At 40.4% G+C, this 23,414-nt stretch overlaps 1 protein-coding gene across 2 annotated transcripts in view; it reads right to left on the reverse strand.

Annotated features, from left to right (window-relative positions):
• Positions 1-1,333: 1,333 nt before the first annotated feature.
• Positions 1,334-23,414, reverse strand: part of EFCAB3 (EF-hand calcium binding domain 3) — a 52,807-nt gene continuing 30,726 nt past the window's right edge. For both annotated transcript variants that reach the window (XM_036269036.1, XM_036269037.1), the window contains exons 6-10: positions 23,161-23,281; positions 17,427-17,620; positions 16,885-17,069; positions 12,324-12,446; positions 1,334-1,808 (exon numbers count right to left, since the gene is read on the reverse strand). In XM_036269036.1, coding sequence (XP_036124929.1) covers positions 1,482-1,808; positions 12,324-12,446; positions 16,885-17,069; positions 17,427-17,620; positions 23,161-23,281 — 950 coding nt within the window. In that variant the 3' untranslated portion in view covers positions 1,334-1,481. The remainder of the gene's footprint in view (positions 1,809-12,323; positions 12,447-16,884; positions 17,070-17,426; positions 17,621-23,160; positions 23,282-23,414) is intronic.

The following is a 23,414-nucleotide window of genomic DNA, read 5'->3' on the forward strand; positions in this document are numbered from 1 at the left end:
TGAGTACCTGTTGCTATACTGTATTCCATCAGAGAGATACCAGTTTATATTGTCACTAACAGTATGTGGCAATTTAATATAAAGAATGTATTAGTGTACATTAAAAAAAAATTTCCAGGATAGATCTACTTTGAAATATTATGCTATTATCCCCTTGATCCAAGGAAGTATTCCAAGAATTCTAATATTTTGGCATCCAAATTATATCTCTTATATTGCCTGTTATACTTGCAGCCATTAAAAAAAAAAAACTTATCAAACCATAGTCTTGTATTTTTGTTAGAAAATGGTCACTTATCTATAAAATTAGTTATTTTTTCCAACATCATAATATTATGAATACTGGCAAGTATACTTAGATGCTTTTGAATATTCAAGGCAACACAAAATTACTTCAAGTCTATTTCATTAAACAGTTTTGGGAGCCTTCACTCTCTTCATTGCTTTTTCCTGGAATGTTATAATTTTACAATGTAAGCCATTGGCACCATCAATATGGAACATGTCCTTTCCTTTCCCCCTTTTTTAAATTTTCTTCTTTTAAAATATATTTTTATTGATTTAGAGAGAGAGGAAAGGAGATGGAGAGAGGGAGACAGAAAGAGACATTGATGTGAGAGAGAAACTTCAATCAGTTGCCTCCTGTATGCACCCCAAGTGGAGATCGAACCCGCAACCTGGGCATGTGCCCTGACTGAGAATGGAACTGGTGACCTTTTGGTGCTCGGGACGACACTCAACCAACTGAGCCACACTGGCCAGGGCTCCTTTTTCTATAAGGGAAAAAATATAATGGATGATAAACATTTAAACATGATTAAAATAGTAAGTTTTATGTATATTTTTCCACAACAAAACAATTACAACCCCCAACTTGTAATATCATTATTTATGTGCTGCTTTATTAAATGCATTTAAAAAATATGACAAAAAGTATAATGGGTGAGTTCTGCTACTTTTAAGAGTATTCTAAGAGATTGGTTTGAAGATATGTGACCAAGGTGCCTTAAGAGCACCCAAATTTAATCAAGATTCCCTGGGGGATGGTGATATTATTTCCTGAAATGGAAAGGTCATTGTCATCTGCTGCCTCTGGACACTTTGACAAAAAAATAAAAAACCTAACACCATTTATAGTCACGTAAACTCGGATGATTATTAGGTGCTCACAAGGGTAAACTGTGTCCAGGTTAAGTGCCTGATTTCAGCTTTTCTCCTTCTGTCCAGGCAGTGTTGAGCCAGGTGAGGGCAGCAGAGTGCAGCTCTTTGCTAGGTAAATAACAGAATGGAATTTATTTACTATAAGAATTAGAAAAAAGAATTAGAAACCATATTATGACTCAAACTTTTTTACTGGTCAGAATTCAAAAGATGTCAACATTTCCAGCTGCTAAGAATGTAGTAGACAAAAGCAAGAAACCATAATTTTGATATCTATGAAAAAGTAGTTTGCAATGAGCTGCTTAGAAAATGTAGAAATTTCATTGTCGAAATCCTTTGGAACCTTTTCGTTTTCTTTTTCTTCCTGTCTCTATGTCACATTCACTGCTACTCGAAGAGGAAGAGATTGAAGAATTGTGGAAGGAATTTCTATTCATGTAGGCATCATATAACCTTAAGTCCTTTGGGGAAAGTAATTCTTGACAAACATTCCAGGACCATGTATAAGTAGAAAAGGTGTCATAAAAAGACTCATTTTTAGTGTCTATTCCAATCAAATCCCCTCGGATCTTCTGCCAGAGGTTTAGCATTTCTTTCCGGTGCTCAAGAGCAATTCCTAACTTATAGGTATCTATAGCTCTCTTCACCTGCAGTGAGAAAGCAGAAGTTTACAATAGTTACCTTAAAATATCTTTGATTTGTGAACCACAATGCTAGATATCCCAAGAGTTATGTTCCCAGGCTACTTGAAAGTCACTGAGTTTATACATTGGGTAGTGCCGCTTGAGTTAGAAATTGATGAACAGTGAAAATAAATTACTTTGAAATAATGAGATAATAAATTTTATAAGAGTATTAAAAACACAATAGCCCTGGCTGGTGTTGCTCAGCGGTTAGAGCTTCGGCCCTCGGACCAGAGAGTCCCAGGTTCAGTTCCCACTAAGGGCACGTACCTCGGTTGGTTTGTCCCTAGCCGCGGTTGGGGTCGTGTGGGTGGCAACCACTCGATGTGTCTTTCTCACATCGATGCTTCTCTCTCTCTCTCTTCTTCCCTCTCTCCCTCCCACTCTATCTGAAGATAATGCCAAAACATGTCCTCGGGTGAGGATAAAAAATAAAATAAATAAAATAAAAACACAATAGACTAAAACGAGGAACTGTGGGATGGAAATGGGCTCCAAATAATACCAGTGCCAAGGATGGCTTTCAGTACACCCTAGATTGGGGAGGGAGAAGATGCTGAGCTGAGCAGGTCCTCAAGGATTTGGTCGAATTGAGAAAGTGGTGATGGGAAGGTGTTCCAGAGAGAGAGGATAATATAAGCAAAGGCTCAAAGGCAATAAACATCCTGAAGTTGGCGGGGAAGAGGTGTAAAGCACATCACGATTGTTAAAGTGTTAAGTTTAAAGTGATGAAGGCAAGACAGGCCAGGCCTGCTGTAATCAGGCCCTTAGACTTGGTCTCAGTTAGGCTGGGGAGAACCCTTTCCTCAGTGAGAGTCACTTTTTCTGATGGAAGTGAGATAAATTCCTCAATTGTGTGGAGCAGAAAATATAGTTGAAAATCCTGTTATCATTGAGAGGGAAGCATCATCTTTTAAATTTTTTTAAATGTGTTTTTAATGGATTGAATGCTCTGATAAAAATACACAGAGTAGCCCTGGCCGGTTTGGCTCAGCGGTTGGAGTGTCGGCCTGCGGTCCTGAGAGACCCGGGTTCGGTTCCCGCTAGGGGCGCGTACCTCGGTTGCAGTTTGTCCCTGGCCCTGGTCGGTTGTGCGGGTGGCGGCCACTCGATGTGTTCCTTTCGCATCGATGTTTCTCTCTCTCTCTCTGTTCCTCTCTCTCCCTCCCACTCTACCTGAACAAAAAATGGGTAAGGATAAAAAAAAAAAAATACACAGAGTAGCTGATTGGACAAGAAAGTATGACTCATCTATGTTGTTTACAAGAGACCCACCTCACAACAAAAGACTCAATAGGTTGAAAGTAAAGGGATGGAAAAAAAATCTTCCAAGCAAACGGAAAGAAGAAAAAGCTGGGGTAGCAATACTCATATCTGATAAAATAGACTTCAAAATGAAGGCCATAACTAGAGACAAAGAAGGCCACTACATGATATTGAAAGGATCTATCCAACAGGTAGATATAACCTTGATAAACATATATGCACCCAATATAAGGGCACCAAAATATATTAAAAATCTTCTGGAGGACTTCAAAGGAGACAATACAATCATAGCAGGGGACTTCAACACCCCGCTGACATCACTGGATAGATCCTCTAGACAAAAAATTAGCAAGAAAACAGATGCTAAATGAAGCACTAAACCAAACGGATTTAATAGATATCTACAGAGAATTACACCCCAAAACTAGAGAATTCACATTCTTCTCAAGTGCACATAGGACATTCTCAAAGATAGACCACATATTAGGACACAAACTAAATCTCTACAAGTTCAAGAAGACTGAAATCATATCAAGCATCTTCTCAGATCACAATGACATGAAACTAGAAATCAATTGCAACAAGAACATGCAAAGACATTTGAACACATGGAGGCTAAATAGCATGTTATTAAACAATGAATGGGTTACCGAGGAGATCAAGGAATAAATTAAAAAATTCCTGGAAACCAATGAAAATGAACACACAACAACACAAAAATCTATGGGATGTAGCAAAAGCAGTTCTGAGAGGGAAGTTCATAGCACTACAGGCCTACCTCAAGAAACAAGAAAAATTTCTAATAGACTATCTAACCTCACAACTTAAAGAATTAGAAAGCAAACAAAAAGAAAACTCCAGAGCAAGTAGAAGGAAGAAAATAGTAAAGATCAGAGCAGAAATAAATGACATAGATACCAAAAAAACAATTCAAAGGATCAATGAAACAAAGACCTGGTTTTTTGAAAAGATAAACATGAATGATGGACCCTTAGCTAGACTCACCAAGAAACAGAGAGAACCCAAATACATAAAATCAGAAATGAAAGAGGAGAAGTAACAACTGACCCCACAGAAATACAAAGGATCGTTAAGTACTATGAACAATTATATGGGAACAAATTAGACAATCTAAGCGAAATGGACAAATTTCTAGAAACACATAGTCTCCCAAAACTGGACCGGGAAGAGATAGAAAATTTGAAGACCAATAACAAGTAAGGAAATTGAAGAGGTAATCAAGACTCTCCCAGCAAACAAAAGCCCAGGCCCGGACAGCTTCACGGGGGAGTTTTACCAAACATTCAAAAAAGAACTCGTGCTGGCAGGTGTGGCTCAGCTGTTGGAGCATCGGCCTGCGGACCAGAGAGTCCTGGGTTTGGTTCCCGCTAGGGGCATGTATCAAAAAACAAACAAACAAACAAAAAACACAAAAAACAAAACAAACAAACAAAAAACAACAAAAAAGAACTAACATTCTCCTCAAACTATTTTTAAAAATTCAAGAAGAAGGAAGACTTCCTAACTTGTTTTATGAGGCCAACATAATTCTAATTTCAAAACCATAAAAAGACACTACAGAGAAAGAAAACTACAGGCGAATATCCCTGATAAACATAGACGCCAAAATCCTGAACGAAATACTAGCAAATCGGATCCAGCAATACATCAAAAAAATTATTCACCATGACCAGGTGGGATTCATCCCAGGGATGCAAGGCTGGTACAATATTCGCAAATCAATAAATGTGATGCACCACATAAATAAAATGAAGAATAAAAATCACATGAACGCCCTGGCCGGTTTGGCTCAGCAGTTAGAGCACCGGCCTGTGGTCCAGAGAGACCCGGGTTCAGTTCCTGCTAAGGGCACGTACCTCGGTTGCAGTTTGTCCCCGGCCCTGGTTGGGTCGTGCGGGTGGCAGCCACTCGATGTTTACCTTTCATGTTGATGTTTCTCTCTTTCTTTCTTCCTCTCTCTCCCTCCCACTCTATCTGAGCAAAAAATGGAAAAGTATCCTCGGGTGAGGATAAAAAAAAACACACAAAACACATGATCATATCAATAGAGGAAAAAGCATTTGACAAAATCCAGCATCCATTTCTAATAAAAACGCTCAGCAATGTGGGAATAGAGGGATCATTTCTCAACATAATAAAGGCCAAATATGAAAGACCTACAGTCAACATCATACTCAATGGGCAGAAAATAAAAGCATTTCCCTTAAGAACAGAAAAAAGACAAGGATGCCCACTTTTGCCACTCTTATTTAACATAGTACTGGGAGTTTTAGCCACAGCAATCAGACATGAAGAAAAAATAAAAGGGATCCAAATTGGAAAGGAGGAAGTGAAACTGTCATTATTTGCAGATGACATGATATTATACATAGAAAACCCTAAAGACTCCATCAAAAATCTACTAGACTTAATAAATGAATTTGGCAAAGTAGCAGGATACAAAATTAACATCAAGAAATCGACGGCATTCTTTTTTTTTTTTTATCCTCACCCGAGCACATTTTTTTCATTTTTTGTTCAGATAGAGTGGGAGGGAGAGAGAGGAAGAGACAGAGAGAGAAACATTGACGTGAAAGGGACACATCGAATGGTTGCCACCCACACGACTCAACCAGGGCCCGGGACAAACTGCAACGGAGGTACGTGCCCTTAGCGGGAACCAAACCCAGGTCTCTCCAGACCGCAGGCCAATGCTGATGCTCTAACTCATGAGCCAAACCGGCCAGGGTTCAATGGCATTCTTATACACCAATGATGAGCTCACAGAAACAGAAACTGAAAAAACAATCCCATTTACCATCGCGGCAAAAAATTAAGATACCTAAGAATAAACTTAACCAAAGAAGTAAAGGACCTATTTGCAGAAAACTACAGGACATTGAAAAAAGAAATAGAGGAAGATATAAAAAAGTGGAAGCACATACCTTGTTCATGGATTGGAAGAATTACCATAATTAAAATGTCTATATTACCCAAAGCAATCTATAGATTCAATGCAATCCCCATCAAAATACCAACGACATATTTCACAGAACTAGAGAAAATACTTCAAAAGTTCATATGGAACCAAAAAAGACCCTGAATAGCCACAGCAGTCTTGAAAAAGAAGGACAAAGTAGGTGGGATCACAATACCAGATATCAGGTTATACTACAAAGCTACTGTAATCAAAACAGCCTGGTACTGACACAAGAACAGGCACATAGATTAGTGGAATAGAACAGAGAACCCAGAAATGGACCCAAGACATTATGCTCAATTAATATTTGACAAAGGAGGCAAGAGCATACAATGGAGTAAAGACAGCCTCTTTAATAAATGGTATTGGGAAAATTGGACAGCTACATGCAAAAAAATGAAACTAGACCATCAACTTACACCATACACAAGAATAAACTCAGAATGGATAAAAGACTTAAATGTGACCCATGAATCCATAAAAATCCTAGAAGAAATTATAGGCAACAAAATTTCAGACATTATATGCAGCAGAATTTTCACTGATACATCACCTAAGGCATCAGAAACAAAGGAGAAAATGAACACATGGAACTACATCAAACTAAAAAGTTTCTATACAGCAAAAGAAACAACCATCAAAATGGAAAGGCAACCCACTGTATGGGAGAGCATCATTGCCAATGATACATCAGATAAGGGATTTTTTTTTATTTTTTAATTTTTTATTTTATTTTTTAATCTTTATTGTTAAATGTATTACAGATGTTCCTCATTTTTTCCCCCATTGACCCCCTCCTCCCCACACCCACCCCCCTCCTGTCTTTTCCCACACTGTTGTCTGTGTCCATTGTTTATGCATATAAGTTCTTTGGTTTATTTCTTCCCACCACCTAACCCCCTTCTCTTTGAGGTTTGTCAGTCTAGCAACCAATTTGATGTTCTTAATCCCTTCACCTTTTTCACCCATTCCCCCAGGCCCCCTCCCATCTGGCAACCAACAAAATGTTCTCTGTATCTATGAGAATGTTTCTGTTCTGCCTGTTCATTTTGTTTGTAAATTCCATTGCCGATAGATATGTATTCATTGCCATTTTGTTTGTTCATATATTTTATCTTTTTCTTCAAAAAGACCCGACAACATTTCATATAATAACAGTTTGGTGGTGATGAACTCCTTTAACTTTTTCTTGTCTGGGAAAGTCTTTATATGGCCATCGATTCTAAATGACAGCTTTGCAAGATAGAGTAATCTTGGTTGTAGGTTCTTGCTTTTCATCATTCTGAATATTTCTTGCCACTCCCTTCTGGCTTGCAAAGTTTCTTTTGAGAAATCAGCTGACAGTCTTATGGGAACTCCCTTGTAGGTAACTAACTGCTTTTGTCTTGCTGCTTTTAAGATTCTTTCTTTGTCTTGAACCTTTTGCATTTTGATGATGATGTGTCTTGGTGTGGGCCTCTTGGGGTTCATCTTGTTTGGGACTCTCTGTGCTTCCTGGACTTGTATGTCTAGTTCCTTCATAAGTTAGGGAAGTTTTCTGCCATTATTGTGTCAAATAGGTTATCGATTTCTTTCTCTCTCTCTTTTTTTTTTATCCTCATCTGAGGATATTTTTGCATTTATCTTCAGATAGAGTGGGAGGGAGAGAGAGGAAGAGAAAGAGAAGAGAGAAACATCGATGTGAAAGAGACACATTGAGTGGCTGCCACCCGCACAACCAACCAGGGCTGGGGACAAACTGCAACCGAGGTACATGCCCTTAGCGGGAACCGAACCCGGGTCTCTCTGGACCGCAGGCTGACGCTCTAACTGCTGAGCCAAACTGGCCAGGGCGGTTTTTTATTTCTTGTTCTCTCTCTTCTCCTTCTGGCACCCCCAAGAGGCGAATGTTGGCACGCTTGAAGTTGTCCTAGAGGCTCCTTACACTCTCCTCAGTTTTGGGGCCTCTTTTTTCTTTTTGCTGTTCTGATTGGGTGTTTTTTGCTTCCTTGTATTCCAAATCGATGGTTTGCTTCTTGGCTTTACCTACTCTACTATTGAATATGTGTAAATTATTCTTTATTTCAGTTAGTGCCTTCTTCGTTTCTGACTGTGCATCCATCATTTCTGACTGGTCCTTCTTAATGCTCTTGAGGCCCTCACTAAGTTCATTGAGCATCCTTATAAGCAGTATTTTGAACTCAGCATCTGTTAGGTTGCTTATCTCCATTTCGCTTAGTTCTTTTCCTGGATTTTTGTTCTGTTCTTTCATTTGGGACCTGTTTCTTTGTCTCCTCATTTTGGCTGCCTCTCTGAGTGTTTCTGTGTATTACTTAACAAGAGGTATGGGGCTATCTGAGACCAGATACTGCTTGTTTGAAAGAATTTAGGAAAACCTGAAGCAGGATCCAAGACAGGCCAATCCTATGGTTAAGCAACTGGCAACAGCTGGGTGGGCCTGAAAGTTGGGTGGGGCGGGGCCTCAGGGAATCACCAGGGCCGGGCAACCAGTGTGAGCCAAGTTGCTGGAGTCCCAGATATGGCTGCTGCCTGCCGCCCCAGAGAAGGGCTCACCAAAGGAACAAAGGCCTCTGACAGCACATTTATCCCAGAGAAAGCCCCTTCTTAGCCCTTGCTCCAATGCCAAACAGCTCAGATCTTCTCTATATGGCTCTGGCACCCCTCGAGCCGCCTCCCCTCCAATGCTTAGAGGGAGAGAGTCCCATACTTCTGTGCACGGGCCCTATAAGAGGAGGATCCAAGCCCCCTCAGCCTCCCTGAGCCTCAGTTCCCGCTGGTTTTTCCAGCCAGAAGTGATGGGGATTCTCTTCCTGGCACTGGAACCCTGAGCAGGGCGCCTGTTGTGGGGCGGGGGCCCCTCAGTCCTCAGGGAGGACCTTCCCAGCCGAGGTGTCCTCCTGATTTTTATCTGCCACACGTGTCTGTGGGACCAGCCTGTCTGCCTCTGCCCCTCCTACCAGTCTCAATGTGGCTGCTTCTTTAATTCCATAGTTGTAGGACTTCATTCAGCTCGATGTCAAGCGGTTTTGAATAATGGTTGTTCTGTAGTTTAGTTGTAACTTTGATGTCAGATAAGGGATTAATTTCCAAAATATATAGAGTACTCATACAACTCAACAAAAGGAAGACAAAGAACCTAATTAAAAAATGGGCAGAGGAGCTGAATAGACACCTCTCCAAACACGACATACAAATGGCCAAGAGACATATGAAGAAATGCTCAACATCACTAATCACCAGAAGATGCAAATTAAAACGACAATCACACCTGTCAGAATGGCTGCCATCAACAAATCATCAAATAAGTGTTGGCGAGGGTGTGGAGAAAAGGGGACTCTAGTACACTGCTGGTGGGAATGCAGCCTGGTACAGCCACTATGGAAAACGCTATGGTGTTGCCTCATAAAATTAAAAATTAAATTACCATTTGACTCAGTGACCCCACTTCTAGGAATATACCCTAAGAAGCCTGAGACACCAATCAGAATGAGTATATGTACCCCCATGTTCATAGTAGCACTATTTACAATAGCTAAGATCTGGAAACAGCCCAAGTGTCCATCAGTAGACGAATGGGTAAAAAGGCTGTGGTACATATACACAATGGAGTACTATGCAGCTGTAAGAAAGAAAGATCTCTTGTCCTTTGAGATGACATGGAGGGACCTGGAAAGTATTATCCTAAGCGAAACAAGCCAAGCAGAAAAAGACAAATACCACATGATCTCACTTATTTGTGGAATATAATGAACATAACAGTCTGAGGAATAGGGTAGACCCAGAGACATGGAAGTAGTGTACAGACTGACAACCCTCAGTGGAGGGGGTGGTGGTGGAGGGAATAGATAAACCACAGAACTTACATGCGTGTACGCATAACCAATGGACATGGACAACAAAGCTGGGGATGGGGTTGGGGGATGGGGAGGAGGGTGTCAATGGGGTTAAAAAGGAGAAACATCTGTAACAAAAATAAAATAAAATAAATTAATTAAAAAATAAATAAAATGTGTTTTTATTGATTTTTTTTTAATCCTCACCCAAGGATATTTTTCCATTTATCTTTAGACAGATTAGGGGGGAGGGAGGAGAGAGAGAGAGAGAGAGAGAGAGAGAGAGAGAGAGAGAGAGAACGAACATTGATGTGAGAGAGACACATTGACTGGTTGCCTCCCACACGACCTTGACCAGGGCTGGGGATGAACTGCAACTGAGGCACATACCCTTGCCGAAATCGAACCCAGGTCTCATTGGTCCACAGGCCAACGCTCTATCTACTGAGCCAAACCAGCCAGGGCTATTGATTTTTTTTTTTTTTTAGAGAGAGAGGAAGGGCGAGGGAGAGCGCTAGGAATCAAACCAGAGACCTCTTGGTGTACAGGATGGCACTCAACCAAGCCACACTAGCCATTCTTAACCAGGACAGTGACATAATTGGATCTTCATGTTAGAGCATTAGGAGCTATGTGGATAATGGACAGAGGGGAGCAGCTACAAGGTAGGGACAAGGTTGGAGGTTTTTGTCCAGGCTGGATCTAATGAAGGCCTCATTTAAGGCAATAGTGATAGGATGGAGTGAAGGGGGCAGCTCTGAAAAATCTTCAGGGGAATGAGAACAGCCAGATTTAGTGATTGGTAGATGTGAGGAGTGAGGAAAATGTGTAAGTTAAGGATGGCTCCTTGGCTTTCTAATTTCAGTGACCAGGTATATGGTGATATCAACAACTGAGATCCAGATTCCTCAAGGAATAGCCAATTTGATGCAGATGATGAGTTTGGTTTTGGACATGTTGAGTTTGATGTGCTATGAGACAGCAAGGTAGAATTGTCAGGCAGTGAGGTAAGACAAAAGTACCAGAAAGAAGTCTAAGCTAGTGATGGATTTATGAGTTATCACTATATAGGTGGGTAGCCCAAAGAATACTAACCCTAGCTTTTCCTTCACTTAACACAGAGATCCCCAATGTTCTGCTGTGACTGGGTTACAGTTGTGCCAAATTATTGATCTTCCCAAGCGTCTCAGCCCTTGAGGCAGCTGGTGTGCCAGGCTGGGGGCCTCAGGCTATATCAGTAGCCTTCATTTAATCCAGTGTGATATGTGCCATGAGGAGACAGAGAATGGGAGCTCTCCCCTTTGCATTCTTGTGGCATGCAGCACAGACTACCTATAATTCTATTTATCACAATGTATTACTACTGCTCATTTCCTTCTCCATGTCTTCCACTCTTACTCTAAGCTGGAACTGTGATTTTTTTCTCTGTGATATCTCCTAATCCCAGAACTTTGTTAACACTGAATAAATATTTACTGAACAAATGAGTGGATGAGTGTATATAATGAGAAGAGCAGCAGGATGAGACTAGAAAACAAAGAAATATCAACTTAAGGGATGAACATTCAGGAAAGAGAAGAGAGAAGAAAGGACACAGAGCTACAAGGAGAATTGAAGATGCAGTACTGTGAAGGCCAAGGAAGTAGAAAGTGTCAAGGAGAGCTTCATTGTTAGTGTCACGTACAGAAGGAAAGTGGCATAAAATAAATACACCTTAGTCTGTCTTTGTGGAGTATAAAAGTAGCTAAGAAGTCAGGACACAAAAGTAGATAGGCAGCACAGAGTTGTGGTTAAAAGTGTGGATTCTAAAGCCAAGCTGCCTGTGCTTATAATTCTGGCTCTATTATTGCCCAGCTGTGTGCCTTTGGATAAGTCACTTAACCTCTCTGTGCACATCTGTAAAATGGTAAGGAATGATAGCAGTGCCTACCTCAAAGGGTCATTGTGATAATTATATTAATTAGTACATGTGAACTAGAGTACTTGAAGAACATAGTGCCTGGCACCTAGGAAACTCAAACAATTATTATTATTCTTTTAGCTGCTATAATAAAGACGCTTTAACTCATCATGATTCCCTGAGCGTACCACTCACTGTGACTGTCAGCTTAGTATCTTAACTAGTTGCTATTTTCAGGATGAAACAAATTAGTGTCCCAGAAATGATGCTAGGTATGGCTCCATAGGTGATTAGCAGCATGAATTATAACAGTTAACATTTGAATCCATTTGATTATAGAGCAAGAAACATCATTATAATAAGTGAAAATGAGAAATGATCTTCTCTTATTTTAAAGACATAGAGAAGGAAAAAACCTCTTGGTTTTATGGTTTTAGTATTGAGGTGAAAAATATTTTTGTCAATGCTTTCTGGGAAGGCAGTCAACAGTGAGTACTCACATGTGGTTTAATAGCAGCTGCACCAGTCACTGTCCAATTCTGCTTTTTCTTGAGTATGTGGTCAATGGCGAGGATGTCAGTTGGGTAGCCTGAGGTAGGGCCGATAGGCTTTATATTTGCTGCCTTGATGCACATTTTAAAAAGAAGGTTAGTGATGTATTTTAGTTTGAATTATACAACAAAGACATAATAAACAGAAGTATATTGTATTATGAAAGGGTTTATGTATGATTTATAAGGTTATTGCTAAGGTACTTGTCGGGTATTTCGGGGTACCTGATATTGTCTCACATGTAGATGGATATTTAGCAAATTATCTTTCATATGATAAAGCCTATGTGTAAGAGAAGTATTGACCAGAAGATGATTTATGTGTGGAATGGATATGGAGGGTAGACAGGAGCCAAATCCATCCTCACCCAAACTTTCCAAGCCATCATGAAGCACTGAAAATGAATGTGCCCTCCACAGAATATAACCTATATTACTTCCAGACTTCTCATGGGAACCAGCCATCTGTTTTCCCCTGTTCCTGGGATGCTGAACAATGCAGTAGAAATCCTGTGAATATGCTGATTGCTTTCTTTGAAAATGTATATTACCTAATTTTATCTAGACCCTCAGTACTGTTTGACATTACTCTTCTTCATTCACTGTTAAAACTCTCTTACAATCTTCACAGTAATAATTGGAAAACCAGACCTTCAAACTCCCTCAGCTTGTCTCTTCAAAGCTACTAATATTAATTCCTTTTACTCTACTTTCTACCTTAGGATTTCTCCATCCTTGAACCTGTTTTTTCCTCCTTCCCTCTTATATATGAGTTTTTCCTAATTTCCAAGGCCAGTCTTCCCCTATATCTGTATTTGCCTTCTGGATCATATCCATTCAATTGCCCTCTTTGCAGGTCCAACTTTATGGGTATGTGACCTATGCTATTACACAGGACCTCAAACTTAGAAGGGCTCTGAATTCAGTTTAATTTTCCGCTGTTGCTGTCTTTATATTCTTAATTGTTTTTGGACAAGGGGCCTACATTTTCTTTTTGCACTAGGACTTGCAAATTACATACACAGCCCTGCCCCTCTTCTACTCAGTTTCTCTTTTATTTATTTATTTTTTAAATCCTCATCTGAGGATACTTTTTTCCATTTTATCTTCAGACAGAGTGGGAGACAGAGAGAGAGAAACATTGATGTGAGAGAGACACATCGACTGGTTGCCTCCGCATGACCCTGACCAGGGCGGGAGTCCAGTCCACAACTGAAGCACGTGCCCTTGACTGGAATCAAACCTATGACTCTTTGGTCCATGGGCCGACGCTCTACCACTGAGCCAAACCAGCCAGGGCTCAGTTTCTCTTTTCATTGAGAAGTGGTTTTCAGCATTGGCTGCATGTTAGAACTTTAAAAAATATTGAGGCTGGAGTCCCTTTTCCAGAAATCTGATTTTATTAGACAGGGTTGTGGCCTGGGTATGAGGTTGTTTTTTATTTTATTTTATTTTTTATCCTCACCCAAGGACATTTTTTGTTTTTGTTTTTTTTTTTGGTTCAGATAGAGTGGGAGGGAGAGAGAGGAAGAGAGAGAGAGAGAGGGAGAGAGAGAGAGAGAGAGAGAGAGAGAGAGAGAGAGAGAGAGAAACATCAACGTGAAAGGTGCACATCGAGTGGCTGCCACTCGCATGACCCAACCAGGGCCGGGGACAAACTGCAACCGAGGTACATACCCTTAGCGGAAACTGAACCCAGGTCACTCTGGACCACAGGCTGGCGCTCTAACCACTGAGCCAAACCAGCCAGGGCTGAGGTTGTTTTTTTTATTTTTTATTCTCACCTGAGGACACTTTTTCATTCTTTGTTCAGATAGAGCAGGAGGGAGAGAGAGAGAGAAACATCGATGTGAAAGGGAAACATCGAGTGGCTGCCACCCGCACGACCAACCAGGGCCAGGGACAAACTGCAACCGAGGTACATGCCCTTAGCGGGAACCGAACCCGGGTCTCTCCGGACCGCAGGCCGACGCTCTAACCACTGAGCCAAACCGGCCAGGGCTGAGGTTGTTTTTTAAAGTGCTCCCATGGTAAAGCCAAGTTGAGAACCACAGTTCTAAGGGGATCCTTTCTCCTGGTTACAAATGTGCTCGTCTTCCATGTCCTGAAACGTTTTTTTCTAGACTCTGATTCTACGTCAAGCTATAATTCTGCATCTCTCTTCCTTAACAGTTAAATTTTTGTAACAGGAGTTGATTTCCCTTTTTTATTGGGGGTGGGGTAGGGATATCTGCTTTATTAGTTTCTGGAAATGCATGATAAAAACCTCCCACTATACCCTGGCCGGTATGACTCAGTTGGTTGGAATGTCGTCCCATACATGGAAAGGTTGTGGGTCTGATTCCTGGTCAGGGCACATACCTAGGTTGTGGGTTCAATGCCTGGTCAGGGCATGTGCAGGAGGCAATTGATTGATGTTTCTCTCTCACACTGATGTTTTTCCCTCTCTCTCTCCCCACCTCCTTCTCTCAAAGATCAATTTAAAAATATCTCCCATTATAATAATGGATTTGCCTATTTGTTTAGCAATTATTCTTACATTGTATAAAAGTGAGAAATTTGAAGGCATGCATAATGTCTTAAAAAGTCTAAATACTTATAATTCTGTTAATTACCATCTTATCTGTTAATTTGCTAGGTACACACAGGTTTGAGATAGTAATATCTTTCTGATGCTTTTAAAAATCTTTAAGTAACTTGCTTATTTTTAACTATGTTTTCCTTAAATTTTACTTTCCACATATTACTTGACTGATGCTAGCTTATTTTGATTTGCATTTTACTCAGATGTTTTTGCTGTCCCTTTACTTTTAGCCTTCTGTGCCATATTTTAGGTGTGTCTTCCATAAAAACATCTATCTGAAAATTATTTTGAAATCAGAATTCTTGTATTCTAATTGGAGAGACTGAAAATAAATAAACAGGCATCACAGGTGGAGGGTTCAATGTTGAGAAACAAGTTTAAAGGGGAATAAATGTCCTCTATTTCCATCTTGCCAGTGATATTTGCCTGTGGGTGTGACTTCATTTGGGAGAATAAAGACAGTCTTAACTTTAGGTCATTTATGGTCATCATGGGACTTTTTTTTTTAATGCCAGTTTTTGTTTTTAATTTTTTTTAGAGAGAGAGACAGATAGAAACATCAATGAGAGAGAACACTGACTGGCCGCCTCCTGCATGCACCCTAATGGGGATTTGGCCCACAACCTAGGCATGTGCCCTGACTGGGAATCAAACCAGCAACCTCTTGGTGCATGGGTCGACACAACCACTGAACCACACTGGCCAGGCCATCATGGGACTCTTTTAAAAAACTATTTTATTTTATTGTGGTAAGAACTCTTCACATGGGCTCCTCAACACAATGTCTAGTGTACAATACAGCATTAACTATATGTACAATGTTATAGAGCAGATCTCTAGAACTTACTCATCTTGCATAATTTTGACTTTTATGCCCTTTGATTAGCAACTCCCTATTTTTTCTCCCTCCTCCAGCTTCTGGGACTCGTTTTCTTTCTTTCTTTTTTTTGGCTAATCCTCACCCAAGTCTATTTTTCCATTTATTTTTAGATAGAATGGAAGGAAGGGAGAGAGGAAGGAAGAGAAACAGCTATGTGAAAGAGACACATCAGTTGGTTGCCTCCTGCATGACCCTGACTAGAGCTGGGGATTGAACCTGTAACCCAGGTACGTGCCCTTGAGTGGGAATTGAACCCATGACCCTTTGGTCCACGAGCTGACACTCTAACCGCAGAACCAAACTGGCTAGGGCACTTCTGGAACTCTTAAACCTAGGCCCGGAGGGACCTTTTGGGGATTTTGTAGTGATGTGAACAACACATGGATCTCTGGCATCCAGAGATGCTCCACAGGGTGGGCTGGTCTGCAGTCAAATCTTGATCTTCTCAGGCTGGGAGGCCTGTGACAAACCAGGAGTGAGGCCCGAGCTTCTCAAAAGAATATACAGAAACCAGGGCATACTTGCCTGAGACCTTAAAACTCATGATGATAAAGTATACCTTGAGAGGAGGGAAAATAGATTATAGGCAACAGATTTTGAAGCAGGACCACAAGGTTCAGCTGGGACTATAAATGGGGTTCTAGCCCAAGGGCAGGATGGCCCCTACATTACAACATTGCTCCATTGAGTTGTATCTGGCCCAAACGTGATATAGAACCAGTTGAGGGAGACCAAAATGCAGCTTCTTGTCCCCGAGTTGATGAGAGAGAAGTTGGAAGTAGGATCTGAGGGCCTTTTAATTATTATTCATATATTCCCCCACCCTGCACCCCAAGCCTAGGATTGTATTTTTTAGTAGTTTAACTACTTGTTGAAATTAAATGAAATATTTATACCTGAGCTTAAATTTAGGACTATGTCTACAGAATCTGGTTTGAAATATAATGACTAAAAATATTTGTCATTAAAAAGCATGTTACTAGTTCTGTTAAGATAGAAAAACCTAAGTATTTAAATTAACTGATGTGACATAATATACGTCTCACCTGTGTTTTCCAGTCTCTTTTATTGAAAAAGTAGTTCTCAAAGAAATCCAGAGGCTCCTTTCTCCTTAGCATTTCTAATTTCTGTATGTCTTTGAATGGCTTTCCCATTACCACCCCATCCACATTAGGAAACAATGGAAAGATGGGTATTTTTGAATATGGGTTATCTGAAGGAGGATTGCATTCTAAAAAGATAAAAAATGTTATCACAAATAATATAGAAGAAATTCATATGAAAGACATACAAGTGGCATCCATTTTGCTTTGTCTATTCTCTGTGCCATGACCCAACTTCTTCACTCTCCTGTGCCCCCCACTCCCCACTCCTCCACAGACTCTCAGCTTCATCCAGGTGTCTGAGAATTCAGGTAATATATATATATATATATTTGCTTTCAAGTGATATCTGGGTAACAGAGACCAGTCACTCAAAATAGGTTGTGGCCCTGCTCTTACAGCACTTGGCCTCTAGTATTTACTTCTGACCAGTAAGATACAAACAAATCTTCTACAACAGTGGGAAAAAGACAAATGGCTCTTACTCTTGAACTCCTCAAGATATTTAAATAAATCCTTCTGTTTCATTATTGCAATCCGGGTAGCATTAGCAAAGGCAGACATGCTTGAGCTCAGAGGTGTGCATATGTCTGGTTTAAATCTCCTTTTCCCATAATCCACAGCGTAAGAACTCCACAATATTCCTGAAGTGGTTTCTTGGAATTTTCTTTGAAAATAGCTAAATAAATAAATGAATAAATAAAGTAATCCAGAAATGGATAAAAATGCTATGGTTCTACTGAAAAGGTACCTGCGTATTAGACAAATAGAAAAAAAGTCAAGTTGCAAGTTATGTATGCTGAATAAATTTATTTAAAATGTAATTTGTATATTCATTCACTATTATTTATTTAGTGCCTGTTTCTGTAACATTTATAGAATATGCACTGATAACTGCCACAGGTCATTTGACTATTTTATATATGTAGGCCCTAGGCTTTGGCTTCCTTCCTCTTCTCTAAGACCTCCCAGTCTACCCTAGATGGGTAGCTCAATTGGTTAGAGCATTGCCCCAATACACCAAGGCTGTGGGTTCAATCTCCAGTCCGGGCACATACAAGAAGCAACCAATGAATGCATAAATAGGTGGAACAACAATCAATGTTTCTCTCTCTCTTCTCTCTCTAAAAAAATCAATACATTAAAAAAATAAAAAAGACCTCCAGTCTTATCTAAAAAAATACCTATTAAGTATGATCCTTGGAAAACTCTTAATTGGTACCAGCTTGAAAACAAACATTAATCATGCCTACTATTATATTACTTTGTGTTGGATTTGAAAATGCAACTTTTTTGGAGAATATAAGAGTTTATTTGAGCCAACTGACAACATATGTCGGGGAGCAAGATCTCAAATAAAATGCAATTTTAAAAATTTAGTTATTTTAATTTTTTTTCTTTATTGATTTTTAGAGAGAGAGAGGAAGGGAGAGGAAGAGAGAGATAGAAACATGGATGAGCCCTGGCCGGTTTGGCTCAGCGGTTAGAGCGTCGGCCTGCGGTCCTGAGAGACCAGGGTTCGGTTCCCGCTAAGGGCGCGTACCTCGGTTGCAGTTTGTCCCCGGCCCTGGTCGGTTGTGCGGGTGGCAGCCACTCGATGTGTTCCTTTCACATCGATGTTTCTCTCTATATATCTGTTCCTCTCTCTCCCTCCCACTCTACCTGAACAAAAAAAATGTCCTTGGGTGAGGATAAAAAAAAAAAAAAAAGAAACATGGATGAGAGAGAACATTGACTGGCCACCTCCTGCATGCCCACTGGGGATTTGGCCCACAACCTGGGCATGTGCCCTGACCGGGAATCAAACCAGAGTCCTCTTGGTGCATAGGTTGACGCTCAACCACTGAGCCACACAGGCCAGGCAATTTATTTTAACTTTTTTTAAAATCCTCACCCGAGGATATTTTTCCATTTATCTTCAGACAGAGTGGGAGAAAGGGAGGGAGGGAAGGAAAGAGAGTGAGGGTGAGAGAGAGAGAGAGAGAGAGAGAGAGAGAGAGAGAGAGAGAGAGACATTAACATGAGAGAGAGACATCTATTGGTTGCCTCCCGCAGGACTCTGACCAGGGCCAGGGACTGAACCACAACCAAGCTACATGTCCTTGGCTGGAATTGAACCCGCTACTCCTTGGTCCGCCGGCCGAAGCTTTAACTGCTGAGCCAAACTGGCCAGGGCTAAACTGCAGTATTTTTTAAATTAAAAGAAATTCTCATTGCAGAGTTTGGAAAATATAGAAAAGTATAAAGACAAAAACAGCCCTGGTCTGTTTTGCTAAGTGGTTAGAGCGTCAGCATGCTGTCCAGAGAGACCTGGGTTCAGTTCCCGCTGAGAGCACATAACTTGATTGCGGTTTGTCCCCACCCCGGTTGGAGTTGTGATGTGGCAGCAGGTTGATGTGTCTCTCTCACATCGATGTTTCTCTCTCTCTCTTCCTCCCTCTCTCCCTCTCGCTCTATCTGAGGATGAATGCAAAAAATAAAGAAATAAAAATAAACCACCTTTTTCTTAAAAAAAAGAAGAAAACATTACCAGTAATCTTACTATCCACAGTAAATTGCTATCGATTGCAATTCTTTGCTCCCCCCACCCCGTGCAATGGGTTGAATAGATCTAGGAGATAGGCTACTATGCATTTTAGGCTACAAACTCTTTAAGAATAAGCAGAGAAGGCTATATATGATAAAGGACTCTAATTCACAGTACAAACATCTCCAAGTGTAGAAACATCTAATTTACAAACGTGCATCCCTTGTATATCAATGACAGATCAGATTCCTTCTTGTTGCTGTGGACTTGTCCTTGCAGCTGTGGTGAGGATCTGGTTGCTCCCTGCTAAGGTGGAAGGACTTGTTTCTCGCTGCTTTGGTGTAGTGGGGCTTCAGTACAAATGCAGAAGATCTCACTTCTCAGTGTGCTGAGCAGAGGAGCATCACTTCTTGCTGTTCCAAATAACCAAATGCAGGACCTTGCTTCCCATTATTGTGCAGGCTGGTTTCTTTCTAGTATAGCAATAAAAGGCTTCACTTCTCTATGGGATGGTGACAGATAACCTTTCTTTTCCTCTCAGGAGGAGGGAAAGAACTAATTCTAAGTGTAGGAGCTACAGCAGTGATTGGGTAGGAGATGTGCTGATACTGTTCTGATTGGAATCTGGTTTATAATCAGATATGTCCTTCCCTAACCTTGAACCAAGCCATCTATCCATAATGTTCTCACTCACCTCTGAAAGTAGTATAATGCTTGTTTCTCTTAGTGCAATTTAATTCCTACCAGGTCCTACCAAGTCCTCAAGGCCCACCTTTCCTTTCCCTCCAATATTCTCTGCATACTCTATGGCTCCAGGTGTGGTCCTCAAGTCAGCAGCACAGGAAACTTGTTAGAAATACAAATTCCTGGTCCTCCCACAAATCTACTAAATCAGAAACCCTGGGCCCCAGCAATGTGTTTCAATCATCACTCAAGGTTATCCTGATGCATGCTCAAATTTGAGAACTGCTGCTCTATATTCTACCCCTTCCCTGAAACTCTACTCTTTGCCTGATGATTATATATCAGGTTATATTTATAACTACTGGTTTCCTTCCCTCTCTCTTGCTCTTTTCCCTCTTTTCATCCTGTTTTCATCTTTCTTTAATAGCACAGGTTTTTCTTAAATATTTCTTGATCCTTGGATGATTATTCATATTTAAGAGTGAGAGTAAGCACTCTTTAAAGCTAACTGGAAGCTCTTCGGTGTGGTTGGCCTTATTAAGTGGAAACGTCACTGTCAGGTAATTTGTTGGAGACTTGTTTTATTAGAGGACCTTTATTAAAAAATATGTTTTGAATGATTTTTTAGAGAGAGAGGAATGGAGAAAGTGATAGAAACATTGCTGAGAGAGAGAAACATTGATTGGCTGCCTTCTGCACGCCCCTCACTGGGGATCAAGCCCGAAACCCAAACTATGCCCTGACCAGGAATTGAACCAGGACCTCTCAGTCCATCGGGCGATGCTCAATCCACTGAGCCACACAGGCCAGGAGGGGACCTTTTGATTGTATCTGTTAATTTTTTCTCTTGGGCTAGTTGATTTCCCTAGCACAGAATCCTCTAATAGTTTATCTGAGTGGTATTAAGTCTAGCTGTCAATATGTTGGAACCTAGGGAAGGGGAAGGTGGCTGGTGGGGGCCTCATCATTCAATAAGTGGACTTTTACATAATCTTGTTTTTACTATGATACCTTCCTATCCTCAGTTATGTCTGATATCCCTTAGTCCAAACAATCTTTCTGGTACAACCTCTTGAGAGAGTTAACTAATTTAACAATCAATTATGTAATATTTTGTATTATTTCACCTCTGCATATTTATTTAGTTATTTGCATATTTATGGATTTTCTCTCCATTTCTATTTTTTCTTTTTTTATCCTCACCCAAGAACATTTTTTGCAACCATCTTCAGATACAGCAGGAGGAAGAGAGAGAGAGAGAAACATCGATGTGAGAAAGACACATCAACTGGTTGTCACCCACACAACCCCAACTGGGGCCGGGTTCAAACAGCTACCAAGGTACGTGCCCTTAGCGGGAACCGAACCCGGGTCTCTCTGGTCCATGGGACGATGCTCTAAATGGCCAGGGCTCTCCATTTCTATTTTAAGCTCCTTCAATGCAAATGCTATGTATTAAATACTTTTGATCTCCTTAGGAATCAGATGTATGATAATTAACAACTGCATCCATAATAACAATAAAACCACCAATATAAGCTAACATTTCCTGAGTACATACTGGGTATCAGAGGCAGTACAGGGAGGTGGATAAAATCATAGATTCTGGAATCAGACTGTTTGCTAAAATCTAGACACCACTGCCTCTTGGGCAAGCTACTTAGCCAAACTGTGCTTCAGTTTGTTTGTTTGTTTAATCTGTAAAGTGGGAATAACAGTATATACCCATTAAAGAGGTAAGGATTAAAATAGTTAATATATATTTTTATGCTTATTCTGGTTACTTCTATATAATTACAATAGCTAACATTTATTATGATGTGCTAAGCACTTCACCTGCATTATTACATCATCCCCACAACTACGCTATAAGGTATTATTATCATCACCATTTTATTTTTTTTATTTTAATTTTTTTTATTTTTATTTTTTGTACAGATAGAGTGGGAGGGAGAGAGAGAGAGAAACATCGACGTGAAGGGACACATCGAGTGGCTGCCACCCGCACGACCAACCAGGGCCGGGGACAAACTGCAACCGAAGTACGTGCCCTTAGCGGGAACCGAACCCGGGTCTCTCCGGACCGCAGGCCGACGCTCTAACCGCTGAGCCAAACTGGCCAGGGCATCATCACCATTTTATAGATGAGGAAACTGAGGTTGAGAAGTTAGGCAATGTGCCAAATTTGTGTACCAAATAATAATTTAATAAATTATTAATTTAATAATAAATATATCTGAATTGAAATGAAGAGTAGAATATACCCTCTGTTCCACATCTGATGGAGATGTAGGATAGTATAAAGAGATCACCTATTGAGGAGCAGAGGATTTTTTTATATTGTTGGTGGTATTCTGTATTTTTAAGTCTCTCTAAGTGGGAAGAATGCTTTGAAAGAGTATGAGTTGAAAAGACTGATAATGGCAACATTTAATTTTAGTACTACAATGATAAAAATAGACTGAGGAAGTTTCTCTTTAGTGATATTTGCTGGAAAGAACTAATTAGGGTGTGAGAACGTTTCCTCATTCTCTATTCGTTCTACTTCTGGCTCTGCTCCGGTCCAAAGGCCACTTTGGGAGGTCTGAACCTTCTGTGCCTTATCTCAGAGTCATAGGACCTCTTGAAAGCCCCTGGTAGTTCCATTGTGAATGGGAGTGTCTTATATTCAAACTAGACTTCCAAGCCCACCCAAAATCATCCTTAGAAAAGTCTTATTTCTCTGGGATTCCCTAGACTAGGGTAGGAAAGGCTGAAATTTCTTAGCTATCATAAGCCCTCAATGGGGACCTGAGATGGACTGAGGTCAGCCTTGCAATTTCAGAGCTTGGCAGTTCTGGAGTGATGAAAGAATGAAGTTTCATGTAGTGGTACGTGGCCATCTGCCCACACATCTCCTTTGTTTTAGAGCAGACCCTGTGAAGTAGAATGTTAGTGAGAGGTGACTGCCTTGTGAACATCCTCATAAGTGCTTCTGAGAAGGTTGTTTTTGCCCCTTTGTCACTTACCTTACTAATTCCATTATAGCCTTTTTGGGTAAGGCTGAAGTCTCTACAAGCTTTGACAGAATTTCAAACAACAGGATCCCTGGGTTGCCAGCAAAATCTAAACACTTCTCTTTTTCTGGAACTATAAAGGAAAAAAAAAAGATTAAAAATGCCTTCTGAAAAAATCATTTATCAACAAAAGTACTAAAATGCAGTCTTTTCATTGTATTTACAAAATTAACACCACATCAAGGACTTGAGAATTATAGAAAAAC

This window comes from Molossus molossus, unplaced genomic scaffold (genome assembly GCF_014108415.1).
Source record: "Molossus molossus isolate mMolMol1 unplaced genomic scaffold, mMolMol1.p scaffold_m16_p_19, whole genome shotgun sequence".
Taxonomy (NCBI): Eukaryota; Metazoa; Chordata; class Mammalia; order Chiroptera; family Molossidae; genus Molossus; species Molossus molossus.